The sequence below is a fragment of the Malaclemys terrapin genome, chromosome 2 (assembly GCF_027887155.1).
Source record: "Malaclemys terrapin pileata isolate rMalTer1 chromosome 2, rMalTer1.hap1, whole genome shotgun sequence".
Lineage (NCBI taxonomy): Eukaryota > Metazoa > Chordata > Testudines > Emydidae > Malaclemys > Malaclemys terrapin.
In genome coordinates this window covers 239,890-267,489 of record NC_071506.1, presented here as the reverse complement: position 1 = coordinate 267,489, position 27,600 = coordinate 239,890, and the positions used below count along the sequence as shown (strand labels likewise).

Sequence of the window (27,600 nt, the reverse complement as noted above, 5' to 3'; positions counted from 1 at the left end):
TTTCTAGGAGAGTGACAGCACTTAGTTTACAGTAATCCTACGCAAAAGCAGATTTTGCCATCGGGTTTGGGAACCAAAACTATTGGAGAGGCCCATGCACTCTCAGAGGGGTGGATTACACCCATCTGTAACATGTCCTTGACCTCCCTTTCTATTGCGGTTTTGGCTTGAGGAGCCATCCGGTAGGGTTGAGCTCTAATTGGGCGAGCATCACCCGTTCTTGTGTTCTGAGAAGGAGTAAATACTTCCTTATTTACTTTCTCCGCATCAGTCATGACTGTATAGACCTCTATCTTATCCCCCCTTAATTGTCTCTTTTCCAAGCTGAAAAGTCCCAGTTTTATTAATCTCTCCTTATATGTAAGCTGTTCCATACTCCTTACATCAACTTAATTATTTCTGTGGCCCTTCTCTGTACCATTTCCAATTGCAATATACAGTGGAGTTGCATCTTACGCGGGGGTTAGGTTCTAAAGCCAACGCCATGTTGGAGACCGACATATCATCTCTCAATAAGTCCAACACAGCCAGTTTTTCCTCCAGCGTTGGAACAGATCGCTGTTTCTTCAGTTGAGCACCGGATGAAGTAGTTGGCTTGCGTTTAGGAGCCATATTGTATGAAAAATACGTATCTTTAAACACTAGAATCACTCTCAGCGCGGTGAGACGCTCACACTATGAGAGGCACGTGGGAACTGAGACCGACTGAGGGAACAGCAAATTCACGTCTCCCATCTCACGCTCACTCCGGGGCATACACTCATTGCGCACGTATAGTTGAATTCGCGTAAGTTAAATGCGCGTATGATGCGACTCTACTGTATATTCTTTGAGATGGGGTGTCCAAATCTGAACATAATATTCAAGATGTAGGTGTACCATGGATTTCTATAGAGACAATATAATATTTTCTGTCTTTTTATCTATCCCTTTCTTAGTGATTCCCAACATTCTGTTAGCTTTTTTGACTGCTGCTGCACATTAAGTGGATGTTTTCAGAGAATTATCCATAATGACTCCAAGATCTCTTTCTTGGGTGGTAAGAGCTAATTTAGACCCCATCATTTTATATATATATAGTTGGGATTTATAGTTGTTACCCAGTTTTGTGAGATCCCTTTGTAGCTCTTTGCAGTCTGCTTTGGACTTAACCATCTTGAGTAGTTTTGTATCATCCGCAAATTTTGCCACCTCACTGTTTACCCTTTTTTCCAGATGATTTATGAATATGTTGAATCTAATTGGTCCCAGTATAGACCCCTGAGGGACACCACTATTTACCTCTCTCCATTCTGAAAACTGACCATTTATTCCTACCCTTTGTTTCATACTTTTTTACCAGTTACCAATCCATGAGAGGACCTTCCCTCTTATCCCATGACAGCTTACTTTGCTTAAGAGCAGGGGGTTCTCAAACTTCATTGCAGTGTGACTCCCTTCTGACAACAAAAATTACTATAGGACCCAGGAGGGGGGATTGAAGCCTGAGCCCGCCCAAGCCAAAGCCCCACCTCCCCAGGCCGGGGGGCCAAAGCCAAAGCCCAAGCCCTTCAGCCCCAGGCAGGGGGCCTGTAACCTGAGCCCTGTCGCCCATGGCTGAAGCCCTCAGTTTTGGGCTTTGGCACCGAGCCCCAGCAAGTCTAAGCTAGCCCTGGCAACCCCATCAAAACAAGGTCATGACCCACTTTGAGGTCCCGACCCACAGTTTGAGAACTGCTGCTTAAGAGCCTTTGGTGAGGGATCTTGTCAAAGGCTTTCTGAAAATCTAAGTACACTATATCCACTGGATCCCCCTTGTCCACATGCTTGTTAACCCCCTCAAAGAATTCTAGTAGATTGATGAGGCATGATTTCTCTTTACAAAAACCATGTTGACTCTTCCCCAACAAATTATGTTCATCTGTGTGTCTGACAATTCTGTTCTTTACTAGAGTTTCAACGAATTTGCCTGGTACTGAAATCAGGCTTACTGGCCTGTAATTGCCAGGATCACCTCTGGAGCCCTTTTTAAAAATTGGGAGCATATTAGCTATCCTCCAGTCATCTTGTACAGAAGCTGATTTACAAACCAGCAATACCCCTCTGCCGTGTACATTGGCCAAACCGGACAATCTCTACGTAAAAGAATAAATGGACACAAATCAGACGTCAAGAATTATAACGTTAAAAAACTAGTTGGAGAACACTTCAGTCTCCCTGGCCACTCAATTACAGACCTAAAAGTTGCAATATTACAACAAAAAAACTTCAAAAACAGATTCCAACGAGAGACTGCTGAATTGGAATTAATTTGCAAATTGGACACCATTAAATTAGGCTTGAATAAAGACTGGGAGTGGATGAGCCATTACACAAAGTAAAACTATTTTCCCCCCCATAGTTCCTCACATCTCCTTGTCAATTGCTGGAAATGGGCCATTTTCATTACCACTACAAACAGTTCTTTTTCTCTCCTGCTGATAATAGCTCACCTTAACTGATCAGTCTTCTTACAGTGTGTATGGTAACATCCATTGTTTCATGTTCTCTGTGTATATATATATATATTTATCTATCTTCCTACTGTATTTTCCACTACATGCATCCGATGAAGTGGGCTGTAGCTCATGAAAGCTTATGCTCAAATAAACTGGTTAGTCTCTAAGGTGCCACAAGTACTCCTGTTCTTTTTGTGGATACAGACTAACATGGCTGCTACTCTGAAACCACAGTTAGTAGTTCTACAATTTCACATTTGAGTTTCTTCAGAACTCTTGGGTCAATAAAAACAACAAGGACTCTGGTGGCACCTTAAAGACTAACCAATTTATTTGGGCATAAGCTTTTGTGGGTAAAAAACCCACTTCTTCAGATGCATGGAGTGAAAATTACAGATACAGGCATAAATATATATTGACACATGAAGAAAAGGGAGATACCTTACAAATGGAGAACCAATGTTGAAGGCCAATTCAGTCAGGGCGGAGGTGGTCCACTCTCAATAATTTATGAGAAGGTGTCAATACCAGGAGAGGGAAAATTGCTTTTGTAGTGAGCCAGTCACTCCCAGTCTCTATTCAAGCCCAAATTGATGGTGTTACGTTTGCAAATGAATTGTAGCTCTGCAGTTTCTCTCCGAGGTCTGTTTTTGAAGATTTTTGTTGAAGAATGGCTACTTTTAAATCTGTTATTGAGTGTCCAGGGAGATTGAAGTGTTCTCCTACTGGCTTTTGTATGTTACCATTCCTGATGTTTGATTTGTGCCCATTTATCCTTTTACATGGAGACTGTCAGGTTTGGCCAATGTACATGGCAGAGGGGCATTGCTGACACATGATGGCATATATCAATCTTGGATCAATACCATCTGGTCCTGCTGACTTATTACTGTTAAATTTATCAATTTGTTCCAAAACCTCCTCTAATGACACCTCAATCTGGGACAGTTCCGCAGATTTGTTTTGTCTGACATTGTTCTGAGAAATCCCCAACATAGCAATGGACCTGAACTTTGCCTCTAGGTCAAACTCTTCCTTGGTGGAAGTCCCTGAGCAGTGGAACGGAGTCCTCTTGGCCATTCTATTCCTCAGTTTGTGTTCTGAGAGATTCTTGCTCTCCTTGAGCTGAGACTGCTTATTTATTGATGCAGCAGTGGTGGCTTTCACAACCTCCATTCCTAGGAATTTCTGCAAGGCCAGCACAAATGAGCGTAGGCTGGCACAAGCTCGCATTCCTAGCGCATAACAATTTTGCAGCTCTCAGCCCAAGCAGGCAGAGGCAGGCAAATATGCCTCAAGCAACTTCACAGAAAGAAAAAAATAGCATCTACTGAATTTAAACATCTTTAAAGCTGCAGGACCAAATTAACATGCACCCAAGATTTTTAGTAGATGCTGAGGCCCTTTCTCTGCTAAACACTAACGAATGCAAGTCCAGGTTACAACCAAACCATTTTCTTTCTAGATTCTTGTCTTTATGGTCCCAATTTGGGCAACTCACAAACATTAAGGAATTCATCCTCACACACCCTAGCCCTGTGAGGAAGGGAAGTAGCATTAGTTTAACTTTACAGAGGGAGAAATGGAAGCACAAGAAGATTAATGGGATCTGTACAAGATCACACAGGGAATCAGAGCCACAAAACCTTTCCACCAAGCTATAGTCAAAGGCAACATACTCCCTTACAGTATCTTCTGCTGGGACAGGAGTGGCTAGGAGCTTCCCCCTCCCTCCTGTGTTTCTACCCCACTTCCTACAGCACCAACTGATTTGAGCAGTTGGGAGTTCTCACACACCCTGCAGCTACAACATCGTGACAAAGGCAAATTCTAAGAGAACTGCAAAAGTTAGAGATGGAAAAGCCGTTTCACAGATGTCATCTAGTCCATCCTTTCACAGTCCAATGCAGTATTTCTCACTCATGTTTTTCTAATGCTTTGTCTACTTTAGTTTCAAACATGTCCAAATATAATGATCAGTTGAAAGGTGGTGAGACATCTAGTGAGGACTGAAGGGAATGCTATTAGCTCTGCTCTGATTAACGTCTTCATGAATCATAGACTCACAGAATCAGGGTTAACGAGACTGCAAAGGTCATCCAGTCTAAGCCCCACCAAGATGCAGGATTTGTTGTATCTAAACCTTTCAAGACAGTTAGCTATCCAGTCTCCTTTTGAAAATCTCCAGGTAGTCCATTCCATTGTCCCACTGTTCTTACGGTTAGAAGTTTTTCCCTGAGATTTAATCTAAATCTGCTGTGCTGTAGTTTGAACCCATCGCCTCTTGTCCTGCCCTCAGTGGCCAGAGAGAACAACTTTTCTCCATCTTTTACTGAAGACTGCTATTGTGTTCCCTTTAATCTCCTCTTTTCTAAACTAAATATAACCAGTTTCTTCAGCCTTTGCTCATATGGATTGTATTCCATCCCTTTGATCATCTTTGTCACTCACCTCTGGATCCTTTCCAATTTCTTGACATCCTTTCTATACATTGGTGACGAAAATTGGTCACAGTACTCCAACTGAAGTCTAACCAGAGCCAAGTAGAGCAGTACTATCACCTCCCTTGACTTGCATGCTATACCTCTGTTAACGCAACCTAAAATAGCATTTGCTTTTTTTGCAATAGCATAGCATTGCTGACTCATTTTGAGGTTGTGATCCACCAGAACTCCCAGATCCTTCTCAGCAGTGCTGCTGCCAAGTCAGTTATCTCCCATTCTGAATTTGTACATTTGCTTTTTCTTTTCTAAGTGTAGCACCTTACATTTGTCTTCGTTGCCTAAAGCCCAGTTCTCCTATTATCAAGACTCCTCTGAATTTTAGCTCTCTCCTCCAAAAGTGTTGGCAACCCCTCCCCCAGCTTTGTGTCATCTGCAAATTAGATGTCACTAGTATGCTCTCTATTCCTACATCCAGGTCATTAATAAAGATGTTAAACAACACTGGACCCAAAACAGATCCCTGTGGAACCCCACTTGAGACCTCCCTTCAATCTGACATCGTTCCATTAATATCCTCCGTTTGCGGTTGCTTAACCAATTATGTACCCACTTCACGGTAGTTGTGTTGAGCCCGCATTTCTCCAGCTTACCTATCAGAATGTCATGTGGGACTGTGTCAAAAACCTTGCTGAAGTCCAGGTATATTATTCATTCCTCTAATAGCTTCCCAGGTATCAAAATCAGGCTCACTGGTCTATAATTCCCAGCTCCTCCTTTTTAAAGATGGGCACTACATTGTCCTGGAAGACTGGAGAGGGGCTCTCTCCTATTATCCATGAGTTTGTATATATTATTGCCAGTGGCTCCGAGATTTCTTCAACTAATTCCTTCAGTACCCTCGGGTGAATAGCATCTGGCCCTGCTGATTTGAATTCATTCAAACTGGTCAGATCTCTGATGTATTATTTACGTATCCTGATATGCATCCCTCCCCCTTGATTGTCTATGGTAAATCTGCTAGTGATCTGGTCACAAGTTGTTTTTTGTGAGAAAACTGAAGCAAAGTAACCATTGAGCAGCTCTGTCTTCCTATCATCTTCCATTACCAGTTCATCTTCTCCATTGAGCAGCAGACCTGCACAATCCCTCATCTTTCTTTTTTGTCTGACATATCTGAAGAACCTTTTTTTGTTGTCTCTAACATTCCTTGCCAGCTGTAACTCATTCTTTCCTTGGCTTTCCCAATTTTGTCCCTACATTCTCTCACTATTCCTATGTTACCTCCTTGGTGACATGCCCCTACTTCCATTTCCTGGATGTATCCCTTTTGGTTTTTATTAAGGCTATCGATTAATTGCAGTTAACTCACGTGATTAATTAAAAAAAAATAATCACAGTTTTAATTGCACTATTAAACAATAGAATACCAATTGAAATTTATTAAATATTTTGGATGTTTCTCTACATTTTCATATATATTGTATTCTGTTTTTTAATTGAAATCAAAGTGTATATTATTTTTATTACAAATATTTGCACTGTAAAATGATAAACAAAAGAATTAGTATTTTTCAATTCACCCCATACAAGCACTGTAGTGCAATCTCTGTCATGAAAGTGCAATTTACAAATGTAGATTTTTTTTGTTACATAACTGCACTCAAAAACAAAACAATGTAAAACTTCAGAGCCCACAAGTCCTCTCAGTCCTACTTCTTGTTAAGCCAATCACTAAGACAAACAAGTTGGTTTACATTTACAGGAGATAATTGTGACGCTGTACCCCATAATGCTTTATGGGAATATGACATTACTGGAATATGATCTACTGAATCTATCTATGCTACATATGCTATGTAACATATCTATATGGTTATGATCTACTGAATCTATTAATCCTATCTGCATGCATGTATCATTTTTGTATTCGAAGTTATGAATATCGGCTGTGTAATGGCTTGATTGCTAAATAACCTTAGTAGCGCATTTGGTCAGTTCCTGGAGAAAGGAATGTTGAAATTAAGTACCTAATCAAGAAACACTTAAAGGACAATGAATCTTGGAATGCTCCAATCCACATAAAAAGTCTACTTGAGGACGTTCAAGGTAGCATGTGACCCATGGCTGCTACCTGGTAAGAAACTGTGAGTCATGCATGGACATGCGACTTGCCCAGGTGACTCCAGAACTCCATCTTGGAGCTGGACTTTGCATAGGAGAGAGGAGGGGTCTCCACCCACAGGGGAAAGTCTATTTAAGCCCATGGGAGACCCCTCCATTTTGGTCTTAGCTGGCTAAAGAGAGGGCCTCTCCACCTCCCATGATACTTGAAGGAAACTGGAACAAAGGACAGTGTGCAAGGGGTGTGAGTGATTGCTGGACCCAGGCTAAAAGGAGATTAGTCTGTAAAAGGGAGCATTCTGGAACTGGTGAGGATCTTATCTGTATTCAGATTGATTATACATAGATTTGCGCATTTTATTTTATTTTGCTTGGTGACTTACTTTGTTCTGTCTGTTACTACTTGGAACCACTTAGATCCTACTTTCTGTATTTAATAAAATCACTTTTTACTTATTAATTAACTCAGAGTATGTATTAATACCTGGGGGAGCAAACAACTGTGCATATCTCTTTATCAGTGTTATAGAGGGTGAACAATTTATGAGTTTACCCTGTATAAGCTTTATATAGGGTGAAACGGACTTATTTGGGTCTCGACCCCATTGGGAGTTGGGCATCTGAGTGTTAAAGACAGGAACACTTTTGTTAGCTGCTTTCAGGTAAGCCTGCAGCTTTGGGGCAAGTAATTCAGACCCTGGTTCTTTGCTGGAGCAAATGGGAGTGTCTGGCTCAGCAAGAAAGGGTGCGGGGGTTCCAAGCTGGCAGGGAAAGCAGGGGTAGAAGTAGTCTTGGCACGTCGGGTGGCAGCTCCCAAGAGGGTTTCTGTGATCCAGATAGTCATAATAATGCTGCCCTCTTCTTATTTACAATGTCACCAGAAAGTGCGAACAGGCATTTGCACTTTTGTAGCTGGTATTACAAGGTATTTACATGCCAAATATGCTAAACAATTGTATGCCCCTTCATGCTTCAGCCACCATTCCAAAGGACATGCTTCCATGCTGATGATGCTAGTTAAAAAAAATAATACGTTAATTAAATTTGTAACTGAACTCCTTGGGGGAGAATTGTATGTCCCCTGCATTGGTTTACACACATTCTGCCATATATTTCATGTTATAGCACCCTTGGATGATGACCCAGCACATGTTATTCATTTTAAGAACATTTTCACTGCAGATTTGACAAAATGCAAAGAGGGTACCAATGTGAGACTTCTAAAGTTAGCTACAGCACTCGATCCAAGATTTAAGAATCTGAAGTGCCTTTCAAAATCTGAGCGCCACGAGATGTGGAGCATGCTTTCGGAAGTCTTAAAGGAGCAACACTCTGATGCAGAAACTATAGAACCTGAACTACTAAAAAAGAAAATAAACCTTCTGCTGATCGCATCTGACTAAGATAATGAAAATGAACATGCGTCGGTCTGCATTACTTTGGCTGGTTATTGAGCAGAACACGTTATCAGCATGGACACGTTCCCGGGTATGGTGGCTGAAGCATGAAAGGACATATGAATCTTTAGCACATTTGGCACATATCTTGCCAAGCCGTCTAAAACAGTGCCATGAGAACGCCTGTTCTCACTTTCAGGTGACATTGTAAATAAGAAGTGGATAGCATTATCTCCTGCAAATGTAAACAAACTTGTTTGTCTGAGCAATTGACTGAACAAGAAGTAGGACTGAGTGCACTTGCAGGCTCTAAAGTTTTACATTGTTTTATTTTTGAATGCAGTTTTTTTTTCACATAATTCTACATTTGTAAGTTCAACTTCCATGATAAAGAGATTGCACCACAGTACTTGTATTAGGTGAATTTAAAAATACAATTTCTTTTGTTTTTTTTATAGTGCAAATACTTGTAATCAAAAATAAATATAAAGTGAGCACTGTACACTTTATATTCTCTGTTGTAATTGAAATCAATATATTTGAAAATGTAGAAAACAGCCAAAAGTATTTAAATAAATGGTATTCTATTATTAATAGTGCGATTGATCACACGATTAATTTTTTTAATCACTTGACAGCCTTCGTTTTTATATAGCTAAAAATCTCATTGTGCAGCCACATTGACCTTCTGTGGCTCTTCTTATCTTTCTTCTGCATCAGAATAGTTTGATGTTGAGCCTCCACGATTACATCTTTTAGGAACTGCCAGCCCCCTTCAACTCCTTTTCTTCCTAACTGGTCTTTCCATGGGATCTTGCATATTATTTCTCTGACTCAGTTGAAATCTGCTTTTCTGAAGTTTGGTGTCCTAGTTTTGCTGTTCTCATGTTCTCCTTTCCATAGGATCTTGAATTTTATCAGATCATGGTCACTTCCTCCCAAGTTTCTGACTACCTTCATGTTCTCAACTAATTCATTCCTGTTGGTCTAAACCAGATCCAAAATGGATGACTCTCTAGTTGTTTCCTCAATCAGAAAGTTGTCCCCTACACATGCTAAGAATTTGCAGGACATATGTTTTGCTGTAATAGTCTTCCAACAGATATCACGGAAGTTAAAATCTCCCATTAATACTAGCTCATGTGTGTTTACTAATCTTGTTACCTGCTTGTAGAATGACTCATCCACATCCTCTTCCTGATTTGGTGGTCTAAAATAGACCCCCACCATAACATCACTACTGTCGACCTATTATCAACTCAAGGTAATTCTAGATTATAGCTTTTTCTAACCAATCAAGATTAATTGATCACTGAATTAAAAATTAGTGATTGTCAAGGTGTAAGTGATCACAAATGTACTGAGCAACAAAGAGTCCTGTGGCACCTTATAGACTAACAGATGTATTGGCACATAAGCTTTCGTGGGTGAATACCTACTTTGTGTACTGAGTGTCCCCACAGGGTTTTACATTGGGTTAACTAAATCAGTTTCAAAATCACACCTTTAGTTAAACCAGTGCACTTTTATATATAGACAAGGCCTGTTACCCCTTATGATCAAATACTCTATATTGCACCTACCTATATGTGGGCTGTGTATTAGGGCTGGCTCATTCTGCTTATTGCTGGATTTCCTTGGGAGCTTGGAGCTGCTCTCTTCCTTAGCTGTGTCTTTCCTCTCAGCTTGCTGGCTTAACGCTGGGAAAGGGAAGAAAAAAAGAAAAAAAAAACAAAAAAAACCTTTAGCCATTTTATTACCAGAGGCTACCTGACGCCTAAAGACAAGCTCCTGAATCTGTAAAACTTCCAAAAGTGCTGGGTGCCCACAAATCCAACTAAAATCAATGGTCAGGCCAGGACATAGAACATCATTGGTGATGCTGATGAATGATCTCTTGAAGAAACACAGTAAAAGAACTAAAAACGAGCCAGCGTGGCTTAACAACCATGTAAAAGAAGCAGTGAGAGATAAAAAGACTTCCTTTAAAAAGTGGAAGTCAAATCCTAGTGAGGCAAATAGAAAGGAGCATAAACACTGCCAAATTAAGTGCAAGAATGTAATAAGAAAAGCCAAAGAGGAGTTTGAAGAACGGCTAGCCAAAAACTCCAAAGGTAATAACAAAATGTTTTTTAAGTACCTCAGAAGCAGGAAGCCTGCTAAACAACCAGTGGGGCCCCTTGATGATCGAGATACAAAAGGAGCGCTTAAAGACGATAAAGTCATTGCGGAGAAACTAAATGGATTCTTTGCTTCAGTCTTCATGGCTGAGGATGTTAGGGAGATTCCCAAACCTGAGCTGGTTTTTGTAGGTGACAAATCTGAGGAACTGTCACGGATTGAAGTGTCACGAGAGGAGGTTTTGGAATTAATTGATAAACTTAACATTAACAAATCACCGGGACCAGATGGCATTCACCCAAGAGTTCTGAAAGAACTCAAATGTGAAGTTGCGGAACTGTTAATTAAGGTTTGTAACCTGTCCTTTAAATCGGCTTCTGTACCCAATGACTGGAAATTAGCTAATGTAACACCAATATTTTAAAAGGGCTCTAGAGGTGATCCCGGCAATTACAGACCGGTAAGTCTAACGTCTGTACCGGGCAAACTAGTCGAAACAATAGTTAAGAATAAAATTGTCCGACACATAGAAAAACATAAACTGTTGAGCAATAGTCAACATGGTTTCTGTAAAGGGAAATCGTGTCTTACTAATCTATTAGAATTCTTGGAAGGAGTCAACAAACATGTGGACAAGGGGGATCCAGTGGACATGGTGTACTTAGATTTCCTTTGACAAGGTCCCTCACCAAAGGCTCTTATGTAAATTAAGTTGCCATGGGATAAAAGGGAAGGTCCTTTCATGGACTGAGAACTGGTTAAAAGACAGGGAACAAAGGGTAGGAATTAATGGTAAATTCTCAGAATGGAGAGGGGTAACTAGTGGTGTTCCCCAACGGTCAGTCCTCGGACCGATCCTATTCAACTTATTCATAAATGATCTGGAGAAAGGGGTAAACAGTGAGGTGGCAAAGTTTGCAGAGGATACTAAACTGATAAAGATAGTTAAGTCCAAAGCAGACTGTGAAGAACTTCAAAAAGATCTCACAAAACTAAGTGATTGGGCAACAAAATGGCAAATGAAATTTAATGTGGATAAATGTAAAGTAATGCACATTGGAAAAAATAACCCCGACTATACATACAATATGATGGGGGCTAATTTAGCTACAAGTCAGGAAAAAGATCTTGGAGTCATCGTGGATAGTTCTCTGAAAATGTCCATGCAGTGTGCAGAGGCGGTCAAAAAAGCAAACAGGATGTTAGGAATCATTAAAAAGGGGATAGAGAATAAGACTGAGAATATATTATTGCCCTTATATAAATCGATGGTACACCCTCATCTTGAATACTGCGTACAGATGTGGTCTCCTCATCTCAAAAAAGATATACTGGAACTAGCAAAGGTTCAGAAAAGGGCAACTAAAATGATTAAGGGTTTGGAACGGGTCCCATATGAGGAGAGATTAAAGAGGCTAGGACTCTCCAGCTTGGAAAAGAGGAGACTAAGGGGGGATATGATAGAGGTATATAAAATCATGAGGGATGTGGAGAAAGTGGATAAGGAAAAGTTATTTACTTATTCCCATAATACAAGAACTAGGGGTCATCAAATGAAATTAATAGGCAGCAGGTTTAAAACAAATAAAAGGAAGTTCTTCTTCACGCAGCGCACAGTCAACTTGTGGAACTCCTTACCTGAGGAGGTTGTGAAGGCTAGGACTATAACAGAGTTTAAAAGAGAACTGGATAAATTCATGGTGGTTAAGTCCATTAATGGCTATTGGCCAGGACAGGTAAGGAATGGTGTCCCTAGCCTCTGTCTGTCAGAGCAGGGCCGGCTCTAGGATTTTTGCTGCCCCAAGCAAAAAAAATGTTGGCTGCCACCCCCCTACTGCACCCTCCTGCCACCCCAGCCCTGGGTCACTGGTAATTCGCTCCCAGGGCGGGTCATTCAGCAGGAATTTTGGATGTGCACAGAACACAGACAGGATTGGTTCCTATATGGTTACAGAACTGCAGTAAAGTGGAACAATTTTCAGCTTGTGTGATTGAAGGCTATTTAGATGCATATTATAAGACTGCCCTACATAAATGAGGAAATGTTGAGGTGCCTTTATTATTCTTTTGTTCCATTCTTTGTTTCTATGGGGAATTTGCCCATGCAATATCACTGTCTTCCTTTTAAACAAATAAAACTAAAACTTAAAAATAAATAATAATAATAAAAAGCAATGGCTGTTGAAAATAGCAATTCCAGTCCTAATAACCACTGGGAAGCATTTCTTGCTCAATTTATTCTACTTTTTCTACAGCAAGTTACAGTGGATCAGTATATTTGATTTGGGGGAAATGAAGTAATGGCTGCCCAAATTGAGCTTGAGCACTCCTGAATTTTGAGGGTGTTCAAATCTGGAAGGCAGGTGCTGGATTCCCTTTCTGAATATTAGCTATAACTGGAAAAGAAAAGTAGATTTCTGCTTCCATGGCTCAGAAGTGTAAATCCTCCTACGTGCCTGGTACTGTATCTAAAGCTACCCAGTCTAGTAGAGCCTCCCCTCCCTTACTTTTCATTTTAAATTCTAGTGGGATCCATGTACCTGCCTTGCTAGGCTTCAGATAGAGAGGTGCAATGTCCATTTAGTCCACCCAATTCTTTCTTGGGGGAGAGCCTAGGGCTGGGGTGGCAGGAAGTGCGGGTGTGGGAAGAGCCCAGGGCTGGGGTGGCAGGAGGTGCGGGGAGGGGGGGGGGAAGAGCCCAGGGCTGGGGCAGCAGAGGGTGCGGGTGGGAGGGAAGAGCCCAGGGCTGGGGTGGCAGGAGGTGCGGGTGTGTGTGGGGGGGGAAGAGCCCAGGGGTGGGGTGGCAGGAGGTGTGGATGGGGGCCAGGGCTGGGGTGGCAGGAGATGCAGGTGGGGGGAGAACCCAGGGCTGGGGCAGCAGGGGGTGTGGGCAGGGGAGAATCCAGGGCTGGGGCAACACAGGAGTGCGGGGGGAGCCCAGGGCTGAGGTGGGGGGGGGCGGCAAAAAACCTAGAGCTGGCTCTGTTCCTACCATTTACAGCAAGCTGCAGCATGAGGTTTCAGTTTTCTACACTCCTTCCCCCTCCCTTTCCTGTTGCTAGTGGCCAAGGGAATGCTGGGAAATGTAGTTCTTTCCCTGCTCCAGGGCTGGCTCTAGAGGCAGGGAGCTAACCAAGGAACTACAGCTCCCAGGACTCCCTGTTGGTTCTCAGCTCTCATGCTGGATTCTTGCGCCCCTGCAAATTTGCCGCCCCAAGTACCTGCGTGCTTTGCTGGTGCCTAGAGCCGGCCCTGTGTCAGAGGGTGGAGATGGATGGCAGGAGAGAGATCGCTTGATCATTGCCTGTTAGGTTCACTCCCTCTGGGGCACCTGGCATTGGCCACTGTCGGTAGACAGGATACTGGGCTAGATGGACCTTTGGTCTGACCCGGTACAACCTTTCTTATGTTCTAAGTTGATGGAGGGCAGACATTCATTCTCATACTCCTGGGCCTCTCTTCAACAAACAACACTGTCAGTCATGAACTACTGCTATTCCGCCTGAGGGAGATGGTAGGAATCCAGGGAAATATGCTAAAATGGTTTGAATCCTCCCTGGCGGGATGCACCCAAAGGACAGTAGTGGGAAACTGCACCTCCACACTCAGACCCGCGTTCCCTCTAAGGTGCGCACCTGGGCAGCTGCACAAGAGGGCAGCAAGGGCCATGCACCTAATTAGTGGAACCATGCAAGTGTGGCTCCACTAATTAGGTGCCTGGACCCTGGAGAGGACGCACATGTAAGCTGGTGGTGTGGGGGGATTAGGGATAGTGGGAGGCAGTGGGAGGAGGGGTGGAGGGAGTTTGGGGCGTGAAGGACCGCAGCGGCTGGTGAGCTCGGCCGTCCCCCTCCCCCAGCTGGGCTGCAGTAGCCGGGGAGATGCCTCTGGGAGCCAACTGAGAACAAAGTAGTTAAGCTCACAGTGGCTGGCAGTTGTATTCTAAACAAGCTGGTGTCTTTGTTGTTTGAATATTTAGTCCCAAGTACAATGACAGTAATCAAGTCTGAAGGGGACAAAAACATGGCTTATTGGGGCTAGATCTTCAAGGAAGAAGAGGTAGAGGATTTTAGCAGCTGATGGTGGAAGAAGGTGGTGTTGTATTTGTGTGGTTCTGGTTTTTTGTTTTTTTTGCCATAGACCACCTTAAGGTTAGGGAGGTCCCTCCCAGCCACTGATACTACCTGGTCATTTAAGGGATGGTGGGTGTCTTCCAGAGCTAATGGGAGTACTTGATTTTCACTGGTGTTCACCAGTGACCAAGGGCACAGCACAGCTTTCAAATGTTCCCAGGGCTTCTAGCACTTTATTGTGCAGGAGTTAGGGTTAGGGTTAGACAAGTGATTTCCATTACGTTTTAGAATTTGTTTGGGGAGAGGTATTGGAAACCATTAAGGCCAGATCTTTGCTATCTGGGATAGTTCTGGATCTTCAGAATACTCCCACTGACTCATAAGTAGCAAAAACTAGGTTTGGTGCTAGATGTTTTATAGGATGAAGACGTTATTTGCAAGCTCTTAAACCATGTGTTAATATGCTCTGTTTACTTAAGGGACTTGTAAAAACGTAATGAGCCTACTCTAAGTTTTTGAGTTGGTGACACACAATATGAAACCAGGAGAACTTTGCCTGTTTCTACAGGGTTATGTTACACAGCATGGGTCCTTAACACTCATTTAAAATACCCATCACCAACCACTTGATGTTTTACTTCCCTTTGTATTTTCAGTGTAGTCACTTATTTGTTTGTGGTTTTGTTTGCTGTCTGTGTCACTTTACAGGTCTGTGGCATCTTACGCGCGTTTAACATGCGCAATTCAGCTTTACCCGGTCGGCAAAAACAAAAAACAGAGAAAAATAACAATTTTAATACTGTACCTGTAGTGCGGGCAATTCCGCCTGCCATTACACTCAATGTAATTTTGACTATACACGATTTTCGGTTTACGTCCTGACTGCGGAACGTAACCCCAGCGTAAGATGCAACAGACCTGTATTAGTTATTTTTACTGTTCTATGTGTGTGAAGTATTAATCAACTTGATAGTTGATATCCCATAGAAATTGTATAAGCCTGAGTGAATGCCTTTTACTCTCCTTTCCAATATCAGAAAATATTGTATTAATATTTGCGAGGAGAGCATCACTATTTCCAGCTGACTCATAGATTTGTTTAGCATCTTAAAGCTGAGCTATGTATGCAGATAATATGCATGCAAGAAGGATAGTTTTGTGAACTGCAAAAGTCCGTAGCATGCTAGTGTTTTGACAGATGCTTCATTTTTCAAGAGCAACTTTCCCTGAAGATTTAGTGGTCTATGATAGGATTAGATTATTGAATTGGGCCTCTGGAGCATATTTTTTATGCTTTCACTTAATGGCCATGACTTTGTTTTATTTATATAGCTGTTTTCAGTATGCCACATTTTGGTGTGTTTACTAGCTTGAGTTGTTAGAAAGGATTATAAAATACATGTACTCCAAGGGCAGTGTTAATTTTCTTTTTATTTGATTTCATATTAAATAAACATCTTAAGCAGTGCACCTTGTTAATTATCCCTTGTTTTAATATTCTGTCTTCTTCTGCCATACCTCTGAACTTTTTAAAAATATATATCATATCTAGGGGGGTTTTTTTGTACTGGTAAAAAGAACAGGAGTACTTGTGGCACCTTAGAGACTAAAATTTATTAGAGCATAAGCTTTCGTGGGCTACAGCCCACTTCTTCGGATGCATATAGACTCTATGCATCCGAAGAAGTGGGCTGTAGCCCACGAAAGCTTATGCTCTAATAAATTTGTTAGTCTCTAAGGTGCCACAAGTACTCCTGTTCTTTTTGCGGATACAGACTAACACGGCTGCTACTCTGAAACCTTTTGTACTGGTGGCACACATCCGCACATTACCTCAATATTGGTGCTGCACATAACAAAATTCATTCTGCACGTGGATGGAAAAAATTAGAGGGAACATCGCCTCAGACCCCTCACTTGTGAAGTCCCAAAATCATCAATTCTCTCTTAGGTCCTATTCAACATCTGCATACTGTTACTGGGAGAACTGGTGAGATGACATTGACTCAAGTGCCCACAATATGTAGATAACAGACACCTCTACCAAGCTTCACCACATACAACAATATTGCTGGCACTAAGCTGGCCCACTGCTTGGACAAGAGCAGCTGGTAGAAGCTGAACCCAGGCAAGACAGAGATTATGCTGACTGGCAGAAAAAAGCACTTTGAAGAGCATGCAACCAATGCATTGGTTGAAGATACACAACCATAGCTGATCAATTCAGACCACAGTTTGGGAGTGCTCCTGAAATCCTTTCTAACACTAAGCTCTGATACACAGCAGTGTATACATTTCATGGTATTCCTTAAAATATACCATAATGAATGACAGTGGGAAACACAGTCATCTGGACATATGATTTGTCACAGAGGGTCCCAAAAACATATAACCCTCTGGTCTCTTGGGGTGTTACCATGTGTAATCATAATGTACCTCCATAGAGGACAATCCTTAAGCTTGCAGTTAGGTACATACCAGACTGGGCATAAAATCTCCCCTGGAACGCTAGATGTATGACAATTTAACCACTTTGCAGAATGTAACCCTACAGCTAATATAGATGCCAAGCTGGAAGGATTCTGATTTAAGCTGACCGCAGCCTGGAGCTGGAAATAATACCTTATGGATGACCATGTGGAAGCGGGTGCAACCAGAGCTCGTCAATGTGTCCTTTCAGTCCACTATGTGGATGGGTGGTACACCCCAAAGAATGGTGGGTGGACCGGGTACACCCCAACTGTAGCACATACGTAGAAGGGTTGAAGCAACAATTTAATTAGTGAGTGAGGGAATACACATGGAATTGTCACTGCAAAAGGGATCTATGGGCAGTAGGAACCACAGGGTTGAGTGTATAGAATCTGGGCGAAAAGGTGTGTATAGGAATGCAAAATGCTCAACTAGGGGGCTAGCACCTGGGTAATAGTTGCAATGGTACCTTGGAATGAGATGGCAACTAAGGTGGTCCCTATGAGCACTATGGGAATAATAAGAAAGGGAGGACCACTGGGGGATAGATAGGGAGAATAAAATGGTGTAAAATGGACAATAATTAAGTTAAATAATCGTTTGTCCCAAAAACAAAAATATTTAAATGTCCCCCTCCCCAATGGTCATAAAGGAGTAGACCCAATGGCCTGTGCGGGGGTGGACAATTAAATGTAATGTATATGGGGTATGGAGTGTGCTGCTGGGAGTGTGCACAATTCTGTAATATAACACTTGAGAGTACAAGTACACCAGCATCTGGCACAATTACACACATGTACATGCTGCCATTGGGACTTTGGTCCATAAATGGATCTATGAAACTCATTGCTGTGGACAACTGAACGAGCGCATTACTCAATTCTATATCAAGTGGTCAAGCTGGTTTGGACAATACCACGTTTCTCTGTAAATATTCAATGGACTCATGATATGGACAAGAGCACATGAACACTGTAGGGGCAGCTCTCTGCAACTGCCAACAACTGGACACATTTAAAATACACCTCTACCCCAATATAACACGACCTGATAGAACACCAATTCAGATATAACGCAGTAAAGCAGTGCTCCGGGGGGGCAGGGCTGCGCACTCCAGCGGATCAAAGCAAGTTTGATATAACACGGTTTCACCTGTAACAGGTTAAGATTTTTTTGGCTCCCGAGGACAGCGTTATATCAGGGTAGAGGTGTATATGCTCCAAAATGGTGTACAGGATTTTAACCCTATTAAAGGAGGAGAAGCAGTGTTTCTGGTGGTGGCCCAGATGTTGGACTCAGGTCTTGGAAGCCCAGGCCCTTTGAGGAAAGAAGGCCTTCCATCCAACTACCTACTGAACTGCCTGCTGATTGTACTTGGACTGATATAGCCTATGCCCTTTGGACAGGCCTAATAGACACACATTCGCTTCTTGGTTGTATTACTCATGTTGTAGGGGTGTTATTCAAATTAATTGCATTATTAATTGTATTCATGGGGTGCCTAAAATTATGTACTGTCCTAGGCTCTCCCTGAAAGCCATACTTGTAAACTTAGCAGCTTACCCTTTTTATGACCCACCTTCTCTCTCTCCCCGTAGCATGACCAGTGGACCAAGGTATCAGGCTAACTGGAGCCAGGGCCTCCAGCCTGAATGCCCCGCCATTCAGTGTGCAGGAAGGAGGGGCGCCTGGGCCCTTCTTTGAAGAGAGTGGGGGAGTGTTGGAATATGTAAGGGTTAAATAGAGACCTAGGAAACCGCTGATGTGCTGGCATGGTATTAGGGAGTAGGCACAGGCATGCACTATTTCTTTGCTTGATAAAGTGTCATCCTGCCATAAAGTTTCCTTCTGCTTGTTAAGAATTGATAAGCTCGCAGCTGCATAAGGAATATGGGGATCTAAAAGAATACTTTTAGGGTAAAGCAGTGTTATCTCCCTCTCCCTTCCTTTCCCGGCTACACAAAGGAGCTCGGGGTCATGGCCCCTTCCTCCCTCCCCTGCAAACCGCTGATTAAGGAAATTTGTAGCTGCAATTATTGTAAAGAAATGCATCTTCAAAGTAAAAGTTATCTGTAGAATATGCTAATGTTGTAAACAGTAATCAGGGGTGAGAATAATTATATTCAGTATATAGCTATTAATATTCATTGCATGGGCATTTATATTACTCAGTAAGGTTTTGGGGGTGTTGTAGTAAATGTAGATATTTACAGATTAACTTAGATAAAAGGAGTGTGCTGTAACCAATTCAGTGCTTACTCGACAATTTAGTTGAGGGGAACAAGTACCGCAATAAAGAAGCCCGTTTACACAATCCGCCTCTGTGTCCTCCTGCTCTCTCTAACCTTTAGAAGGTAACATGTTCTATCATCTATGTCTGACCAGAGGATAGTGTCCCATCCTGGAAGATGATGATCTGGGCTCAGTTGTACAAACGTCAGTCATTTTGCAGCTGGCCTACAGCAATGTGATCCACCTGAAAATGAAGATGTAAGCCCTCAGGAAACTTCGACTAGTACAGAATGAAGCTGCCTATCACAGCAACACAGGCTATCGTGAGTACATCAAACCTGTCTTCTGCTCAATACACTGTCTTCCCATAGAACAATAAATGAAGTTTAAGGTCTCAGTACTTACCTTCAATGGTTTGACCCAAGGATACCTAGAAGAATGCCTAAAGCTCCAGGTTGAGGACAGCAGTTATAAGAACAGACATACTAGAATACATCTAGCCCAGTATCCTGTCTTCCGACAGTGGCCAATGCCAGGTGCTTCAGAGGGAATGAACAGAACAGGTAATCATCAAGTGATCCATCCCCTGCCACCCATTCCCAGCTTCTGACAAACAGAGGCTAGGGACACCAGTCAACAGATCCACTCCTTCGGCACAATGGAACTGTCTACAGCGAGGGTAAACTCGCCTGTGCAGGAGGCTGGAGCTGGTCCAAGACTGCTGAACAAACTTACATTGGAAATAAAAACTACCACAAGCCTTACCACCGTGCAAAGTGCACTTCTTCAATCTGCCTTCTATAAAACACTTAGCACAGTGCATATATAATTACAAAAAAAACCACCCCATACACTATGCTAAAATAACATTAAAGTTGTGAAGTCAAATGCTCAAAAGGTAGGATATAATAGAATTAAGGTAGCCTGTGCAATCTCATTGCTGAGCTTAATTGAGCCCCCTTGTGCATATTCATTACAGAAGCTTCGCGACTTACGCAAGCGTTCCGTTCCAGAACGCCTTGCGTAAGTCGAATTTTGCATAAGTTGGGAACATATCTCTAACAATTATGCAAAAAAAACCAACTTGCGGGATTTACAGAACTTTTTCCGTAAATCCAGATTTCCGTAAATCGGGTTTGTGTAACCCGGGGAGCGTCTGTATTATTATGTGAGGATTTGTACTGGCACCAGTGCTGTTCAACAGATTCATAAGTGATCTGGAAAAGGGAGTAAACAGCAAGGTGGCAAAGTTTGAAGATGATACAAAATTACTCAAGATAATTAAATCCAAAGCTGACTGGAAAGAGTAACAAAGGGATCCCAGAAAAATGGGCTGCAGGGCAACAAAATGGCAGATGAAATTCAGTGTTGATAAATGCAAAATAATGCACATTGGAAAACATAACCCCAATCATACATGTAAAATGATGAGGTCTAAATTACCTCTTACTACTCAAGAAAGATCTTGGAGTCATTGTGGCTAGTTCTCTGAAAACATCTGTTCAATGTGAAGCGACAGTCAAAAACAAAAACAAAAAAAAGAGAAAAATGTTAGGAACCATTAGGAAAGGGATAGATAATAAGACAGAAAATATAAATATAAATCCAGGATATGTCCACACCTTGAATAATGCCTGCAGTTCTGGTTGCCCCATCTCAGAAAGATACATTAAAATTGGAAAATGTAGAGAGAAAGGCAACAAAAATGATTAAGGGTATGGAACTGCTTCCACATGAGAAAAGATTAAAAAGACTGATCGTTCATCTTGGAAAAGAGATAACTAAGGGGGGGGATAGGCTAGAGGTCTATAAAATCATGAATGGTATGGAGAAAGTGAATAAGGAAGTGTGATTTACCCCTTCACACAACACATGAACCAGGGGTCACTCAACAAAATTAATAGGCAGCAGACTTAAAACAAACATAAGGAAACACTGCTTCACACTACAGACAGTCAACTTGTGGAACTCATTGCCAGGGAATGTTGTGAAGGCCAAAAGTATAACTGGGTTCAAAAAAGAATTAGATAAGTTATTGGAAGACAGGTTCATCAATGGCTATTAGCTAAGAAGGTCAGGGACACAACCCCATGCTCTGGGTATCCCTAAACCTCTGACTGCCAGCAGCTGGGACTGGATGACAGCGGATGGATCACTTGATAATTGCCCAGTTCTGTTCATTCCTTCTGAAGCATCTGGCACCAGCCACTGTTGGAAAACAGGATACTTGTTTACATGGACCATTGGTCTGACCCTCTATGAACATTCTTATGTTCTTCAAGCCATTTTGAGAAAAAAATAACAAAAAGAAAAATGAAGTATGGAAGTGCTCATTATACCAGGTCACATTATTTAGTGTTAAATGATGAAGAGGACAGGTCTCTAATAGAGAGGGATCTGTATTGCTTGGTGAACTGGGCACAGGAAAACAATATATGTTTCAAAACAGTCAAATGTAAAGTTATAAAATGAATGTAGACCATTCTTACAGAATGGGGGACTCTATCCTGGGAATCAGTGACTCCAAAAAGGATTTGGGGGTGAGGATGGACAATCAGCTGTACATGAACTTCCAGTGTAAAGCTGTGGCCAAAAGGACTACTTCAATGCTTGGATTCCCAGGGAAAACTTAAGTAGGGAGTCTATATTACCATTGTATTTGGGACTGGTGCAATCACAACTGGAATATTGTGTCTAGTTCTGGTATCCGTAATTGTTTCAAGAAGTTGATAAATTGGAGAAGGTTCAAAGAAGAGCCAGGAGATTGATTAGAGGTTTGGAAAACACACTTTATAGTGATAGGTACCAGGAGCTCAATTTATTTAGCTTAACAAAAGTGACATGATCACAATCTATAAGTACCTACATGGAGAACAAAAATTTGATAATGGGCTCATCAGTCTACTAAACTAAGGTATAGCAAGATTCAACTACTAGAAATTGAAGGTAGACAAATTCAGACTAGAAATAAGGCATATATTTTTAAACAGTGAAGGTAGCTAACCATTGGAACATCTTACCAAGGGCTGTGGTAGATTCTCCATCATCACAATTTTTAAATCAACATTGACTATTTTTCTATAAAGATATACTCGTGTTCAAACAGGAAGTATTTCAATGAAGTCCTATGGCCTGAGTTATACAGGAGGTCAGACTAGATGATCGCAATGGTACTTTTTGGCCTTAAAAATCTATGAGACAGTTTTAAATTACAATTTTTCTTCCTTATTACCCAGACTCCTAGCATTTGTATAAATGCAACTGAATTTCCCCCCCCCTTCACATTCTTTCCCACCTCATCTCAATATATTCACAATACCTTGAGCTTGAGTGATATATTTAAGCATTTGTAGTGCAACTGCCTTCTTAGCATCTTCTCCTGGAATTCCTAGTTTAACACACTCCTACCTGCTCCAACTGGTCTTCAGAGATTAGCCCACCTACTTCTGTGTTGCTGGCAGTCCTATTTGTTCAGGTCCTTCTCCCACTGGAATGTGACCTAATGTTTCACAAAACTGAAGCCTTCAGTTTCATATCACCCACATAGATAATGGTACACTTCCACTAATTTCTGCCTTCTGCCGTCCCTCATTTATGGGAATGGAAGGATCTCCGAGAGATGACTTGGAATTTTTCTTCTTCACAACACTTCCAAAACAAATGAGTCTTTGGTCCAGCGGTTACAGCACTAGCTTAGGATTTAGGAGATGTGTGTTCAAATCCCTGCTCCACCAACCATATCCTGTGTAACTTCAGGCATATCACTTAACCGCTCAGCTCCCCACCTGTGAAATGGGGATAAAAGCATTTCTTTACCTTCCAGGAGTGTTTTAAGGATAAATACATTAATGACTGTGAGGTGCGCAGATACTACAGTAATGGGGGCTATAAAAGTACCAAAGGCTGATATCCCTGAAGTTTTCAATAATCTTTGTACTTCCATGTGATGCTGTCCATCATGTATTCTAATGTGTATCATCACCAGGAGACTTGCCAGCCAACTTCAGATCCCCATCCAATCTTACAGTTATATTTCATGTCTTTGTTCCAGGGAAGCTACACATCATCCTGCTGAATTCTCTGTCCATTCTTCTTAATATGGAATCACTGATGATGGTTGCTTGTCATTTTAGAACAGTTAAAAACCTCTTGGACATCCTTGCCAGTAAGAAGCAAGCAGCTACCCCCTGTAACTTTGTTCCATTCCTTCTGTAGTTGCCTCACCGAGTATTGCAATTCAATACTTCTAGAAGAGCTGAATGCCTCCTGTTTCTCTTTCCTCTGTTGTTCGCAAGTTGCCAGTCATCTTCTTTAGTTTCTACACTCTTATGTTCCTTCTTCACCAATCCTTCCCCAGTAGAATTGGTGGCAAAAATTCCCAAATCTTGTTGTCCAATAAGTCTTTGCCATCTCAGTTAGTATGCAACATTGATACTGGTGATTCCAGATCATTTATCATCTCCGCCAGCATCGCCACCAACTTACAATTCCTATATAAGAAATCTTTGCATGTAGGAAAACAAAGCACATCCACCACAGGTCATTATGACTGTTCCATTTTTGGCCACATCTGCTGCATGGGGTAGCACCGTACCTAAACAGAAAGAAACCACACTCCCTACCCGTAACTCCCAAACTGATGATGATGCAGCAGGCTGAAAGACAACAGCAAGAGACACAGAACCAGGATTCCCCCACCACAACACTACCTGGTTTTCTAGATGCCGTTCCTGATTTCTTCACCAGTGAAGCTGGTTTGGAACCTTTCTGAGCTGCAGCTTTTCCTGCTGCTTTCCTGTCACTCATTTCCCTGAAACAGAATAGAGGCCAGCAGGTTTCTTATTAACTTTAAAGCACTAATGAGCTCAGCTTTGCATGAGCCAAGAGACAGCAACTGCTTTGGTCCTGCAAACACAAATGCATGTGAGTAGCCCCAATAAATTCAATAGGGTTACTTGAGTGTGTCTGCAGTATCAGGCCCACTTGTGGCATGGATGGGGGGGGGGGGGAGGAGAAATTAAGTCTGGTGCTAAGAAACCTCAGCATCTTTGTTGGATATTTTGGTCCCTGCCCCCTAACGGTTTTCAAAAACATTTTCAAAGTAGTTTAGAACCTAAGAGAATTTTCATCTAAAAAAATTCCAGATGTGTAGTGAAGAATACATCTCAGTAATGTAGAGGTTTAAAAAAAATTACAAGAATGCTATACTTCTAAAAAAAAAAAAAAACCTAGAAATTTCAGAATTAAGGCTAAATTTAAACATTTGACAATACAGAAGTGTAATTAAGGCACCCAAACTATCTTAACTTTATCCATCTTTTTATTACAGTACTGCCCATCGCTCCCAGGCAAGATCCCAGAATGACATCCTTAGAAAAACAACAAGGAGTCCAGCGGCACCTTGAAGACGAACAGATGAGAAGTGAGGTTTGTTACCCACGAAAGCTTGTGGCCAGATAAATCTGTTCGTCTTTAAGGTGCCACCAGACTCCTTGTTGTTTCTGTGGCTACAGACTGACACGGCTACTCCCTGGTCCTTAGAAAACCTGCAGGGAAAACAGATACAACCTCATCCATCTTACACAGCTTCGGACACCCGTGACCAGCACGGGAAGCAGTGGTGCCAACGGGCTTTCCGCTCGCTCCTAGGGAGACAAATACCGACGTGCCCGTGGTCCTTCCCCTCCGCGCTCGCCCCGGCATCCCCCGCTCCGACTCCCGACCGACCTCCCGCTTCCCCGCCTCTGACCTACCCGGCAGCGCCGCGGGCCCGACCCGCTGTTCCGGGGTCGCGGTGGGAAAGCCGCGCCCGCCTGAGCCTGCGCCGCTCCAGCTCCCGGGGCCTCGCCCGGAACGGCAGCCGCCCCCAACCGTCACCAGGCAACGGCGACGCCGGAAGCGCACGCGTTCCCCTCCGGAAGTGAAAGGGCGGGCCTGACCCCCACACGTCACGCCCCAGTTGGTGAAGTGACCGCCACAGAACAGAACCCCGCCCACTTCCTGTAGCGTCAGGGCCAAACAATACCCCCCTCCCCCCGCCAGGCTTCCCGGCTCCACCAATCCCCGCTCCGGTACCAGCCCCTCTGTCCCTCCCCCTCCCCCGCCAGGCTTCCCGGCTCCACCAATCCCCGCTCCGGTACCAGCCCCTCTGTCCCTCCCCCTCCCCCGCCAGGCTTCCCGGCTCCACCAATCCCCGCTCCGGTACCAGCCCCTCTGTCCCTCCCCCTCCCCCGCCAGGCTTCCCGGCTCCACCAATCCCCGCTCCGGTACCAGCCCCTCTGTCCCTCCCCCTCCCCTGCCAGGCTTCCCGGCTCCACCAATCCCCGCTCCGGTACCAGCCCCTCTGTCCCTCCCCCTCCCCCGCCAGGCTTCCCGGCTCCACCAATCCCCGCTCCGGTACCAGCCCCTCTGTCCCTCCCCCTCCCCCGCCAGGCTTCCCGGCTCCACCAATCCCCGCTCCGGTACCAGCTCCTCTGTCCCTCCCCCTCCCCTGCCAGGCTTCCCGGCTCCACCAATCCCCGCTCCGGTACCAGCCCCTCTGTCCCTCCCCCCCCCCCCCCCCCGCCAGGCTTCCCAGGTCCACCAATCCCCGCCCCTCTCTCCCACCCTCCCCTCCCCCGCTAGGCTTCCCGCCACCACCAATGGGCGCTTTGGTACCACCACCCCCTTCAGCCTGTGCAGGTACAGAACTCCCGTGCAGGTGCCAACCACCCCCTTCCCCCCATGCCCATGCAAGTGTCAACCCCCCCATGCTCATGCAGAGGTCTATTCCCCATTCCCAGGCAAGTATCGACTTCCCCCATCCCTGTCATCACTCATAGAATCATAGAATATCAGGGTTGGAAGAGACCTCACGAGGTCATCTAGTCCAACCCCCTGCTCAAAGCAGGACCAATTCCCAGCTAAATCATCCCAGCCAGGGCTTTGTCAAGCCGGGCCTTAAAAACCTCCAAGGAAGGAGACTCCACCACCTCCCTAGGTAACCCATTCCAGTGCTTCACCACCTCCTAGTGAAATAGTGTTTCCTAATATCCAACCTGGACCTCCCCCACTGCAACTTGAGACCATTGCTCCTTGTTCTGTCATCTGCCACCACTGAGAACAGCCGAGCTCCATCCTCTTTGGAACCCGCCTTCAGGTAGTTGAAGGCTGCTATCAAATCCCCCTCATTCTTCTCTTCTGGAGACTAAACAATCCCAGTTCCCTCAGCCTCTCCTCATAAGTCATGTGCTCCAGACCCCTAATCATTTTTGTTGCCCTCCGCTGGACTCTTTCCAATTTTTCCACATCCTTCTTGTAGTGTGGGGACCAAAACTGGACACAGTATTCCAGATGAGGCCTCACCAATGTCGAATAAAGGGGAACGATCACGTTCCTCGATCTGCTGGCAATGCCCCTACTTATACAGCCCAAAATGCCGTTAGCCTTCTTGGCAACAAGGGCACACTGTTGACTCATATCCAGCTTCTCGTCCACTGTGACCCCCTAGGTCCTTTTCTGCAGAACTGCTACCTAGCCATTCGGTCCCTAGTCTGTAGCAGTGCATGGGATTCTTCCGTCCTAAGTGCAGGACTCTGCACTTGTCCTTGTCGAACCTCATCAGGTTCTTTTTGGCCCAATCCTCTAATTTGTCTAGGTCCCTCTGTATCCGATCCCTACCCTCTAGTGTATCTACCACGCCTCCCAGTTTAGTGTCATCTGCAAACTTGCTGAGAGTGCAGTCCACACCATCCTCCAGATTATTAATAAAGATATTGAACAAAACCGGCCCCAGGACCGACCCTTGGGGCACTCCGCTTGAAACCGGCTGCCAACTAGACATGGAGCCATTGATCACTACCAGTTGAGCCCGACGATCTAGCCAGCTTTCTATCCACCCTACAGTCCATTCATCCAGCCCATACTTCTTTTACTTGGCGGCAAGAATACTGTGGGAGACCGTATCAAAAGCTTTGCTAAAGTCAAGGAATAACACATCCACTGCTTTCCCCTCATCCAGACAGCCAATTATCTCATCATAGAAGGCAATTAGGTTAGTCAGGCACGACTTCCCCTTGGTGAATCCATGCTGACTGTTCCTGATCACTTTCCTCTCCTCTAAGTGTTTCATAATTGATTCCTTGAGGACCTGCTCCATGATACACCCCTGCAAATATAGCCATCCCTATCATCCCCCATCCAGGTACCACTCCTCCAGACCAATTACAATGGTCTACAATTTTTGAGAAGTTGTCTGCTTCAGAGATAAAATGTGCTATTTATT

At 43.5% G+C, this 27,600-nt stretch overlaps 1 protein-coding gene across 1 annotated transcript in view; it reads right to left on the bottom strand.

The window, feature by feature from the left end:
- The window catches only part of IQANK1 (IQ motif and ankyrin repeat containing 1), a 121,316-nt gene extending 96,102 nt beyond the window's left edge, over nt 1–25,214 (bottom strand). Inside the window, exons 1-3 of the mRNA XM_054017266.1 lie at nt 25,091–25,214; nt 24,047–24,147; nt 10,023–10,139 (exon numbers count right to left, since the gene is read on the bottom strand). Of these exons, the coding sequence (XP_053873241.1) occupies nt 10,023–10,139; nt 24,047–24,143 (214 nt within the window). The 5' untranslated portion in view covers nt 24,144–24,147; nt 25,091–25,214. The remainder of the gene's footprint in view (nt 1–10,022; nt 10,140–24,046; nt 24,148–25,090) is intronic.
- Between the last annotated feature and the right edge of the window lie 2,386 nt (nt 25,215–27,600).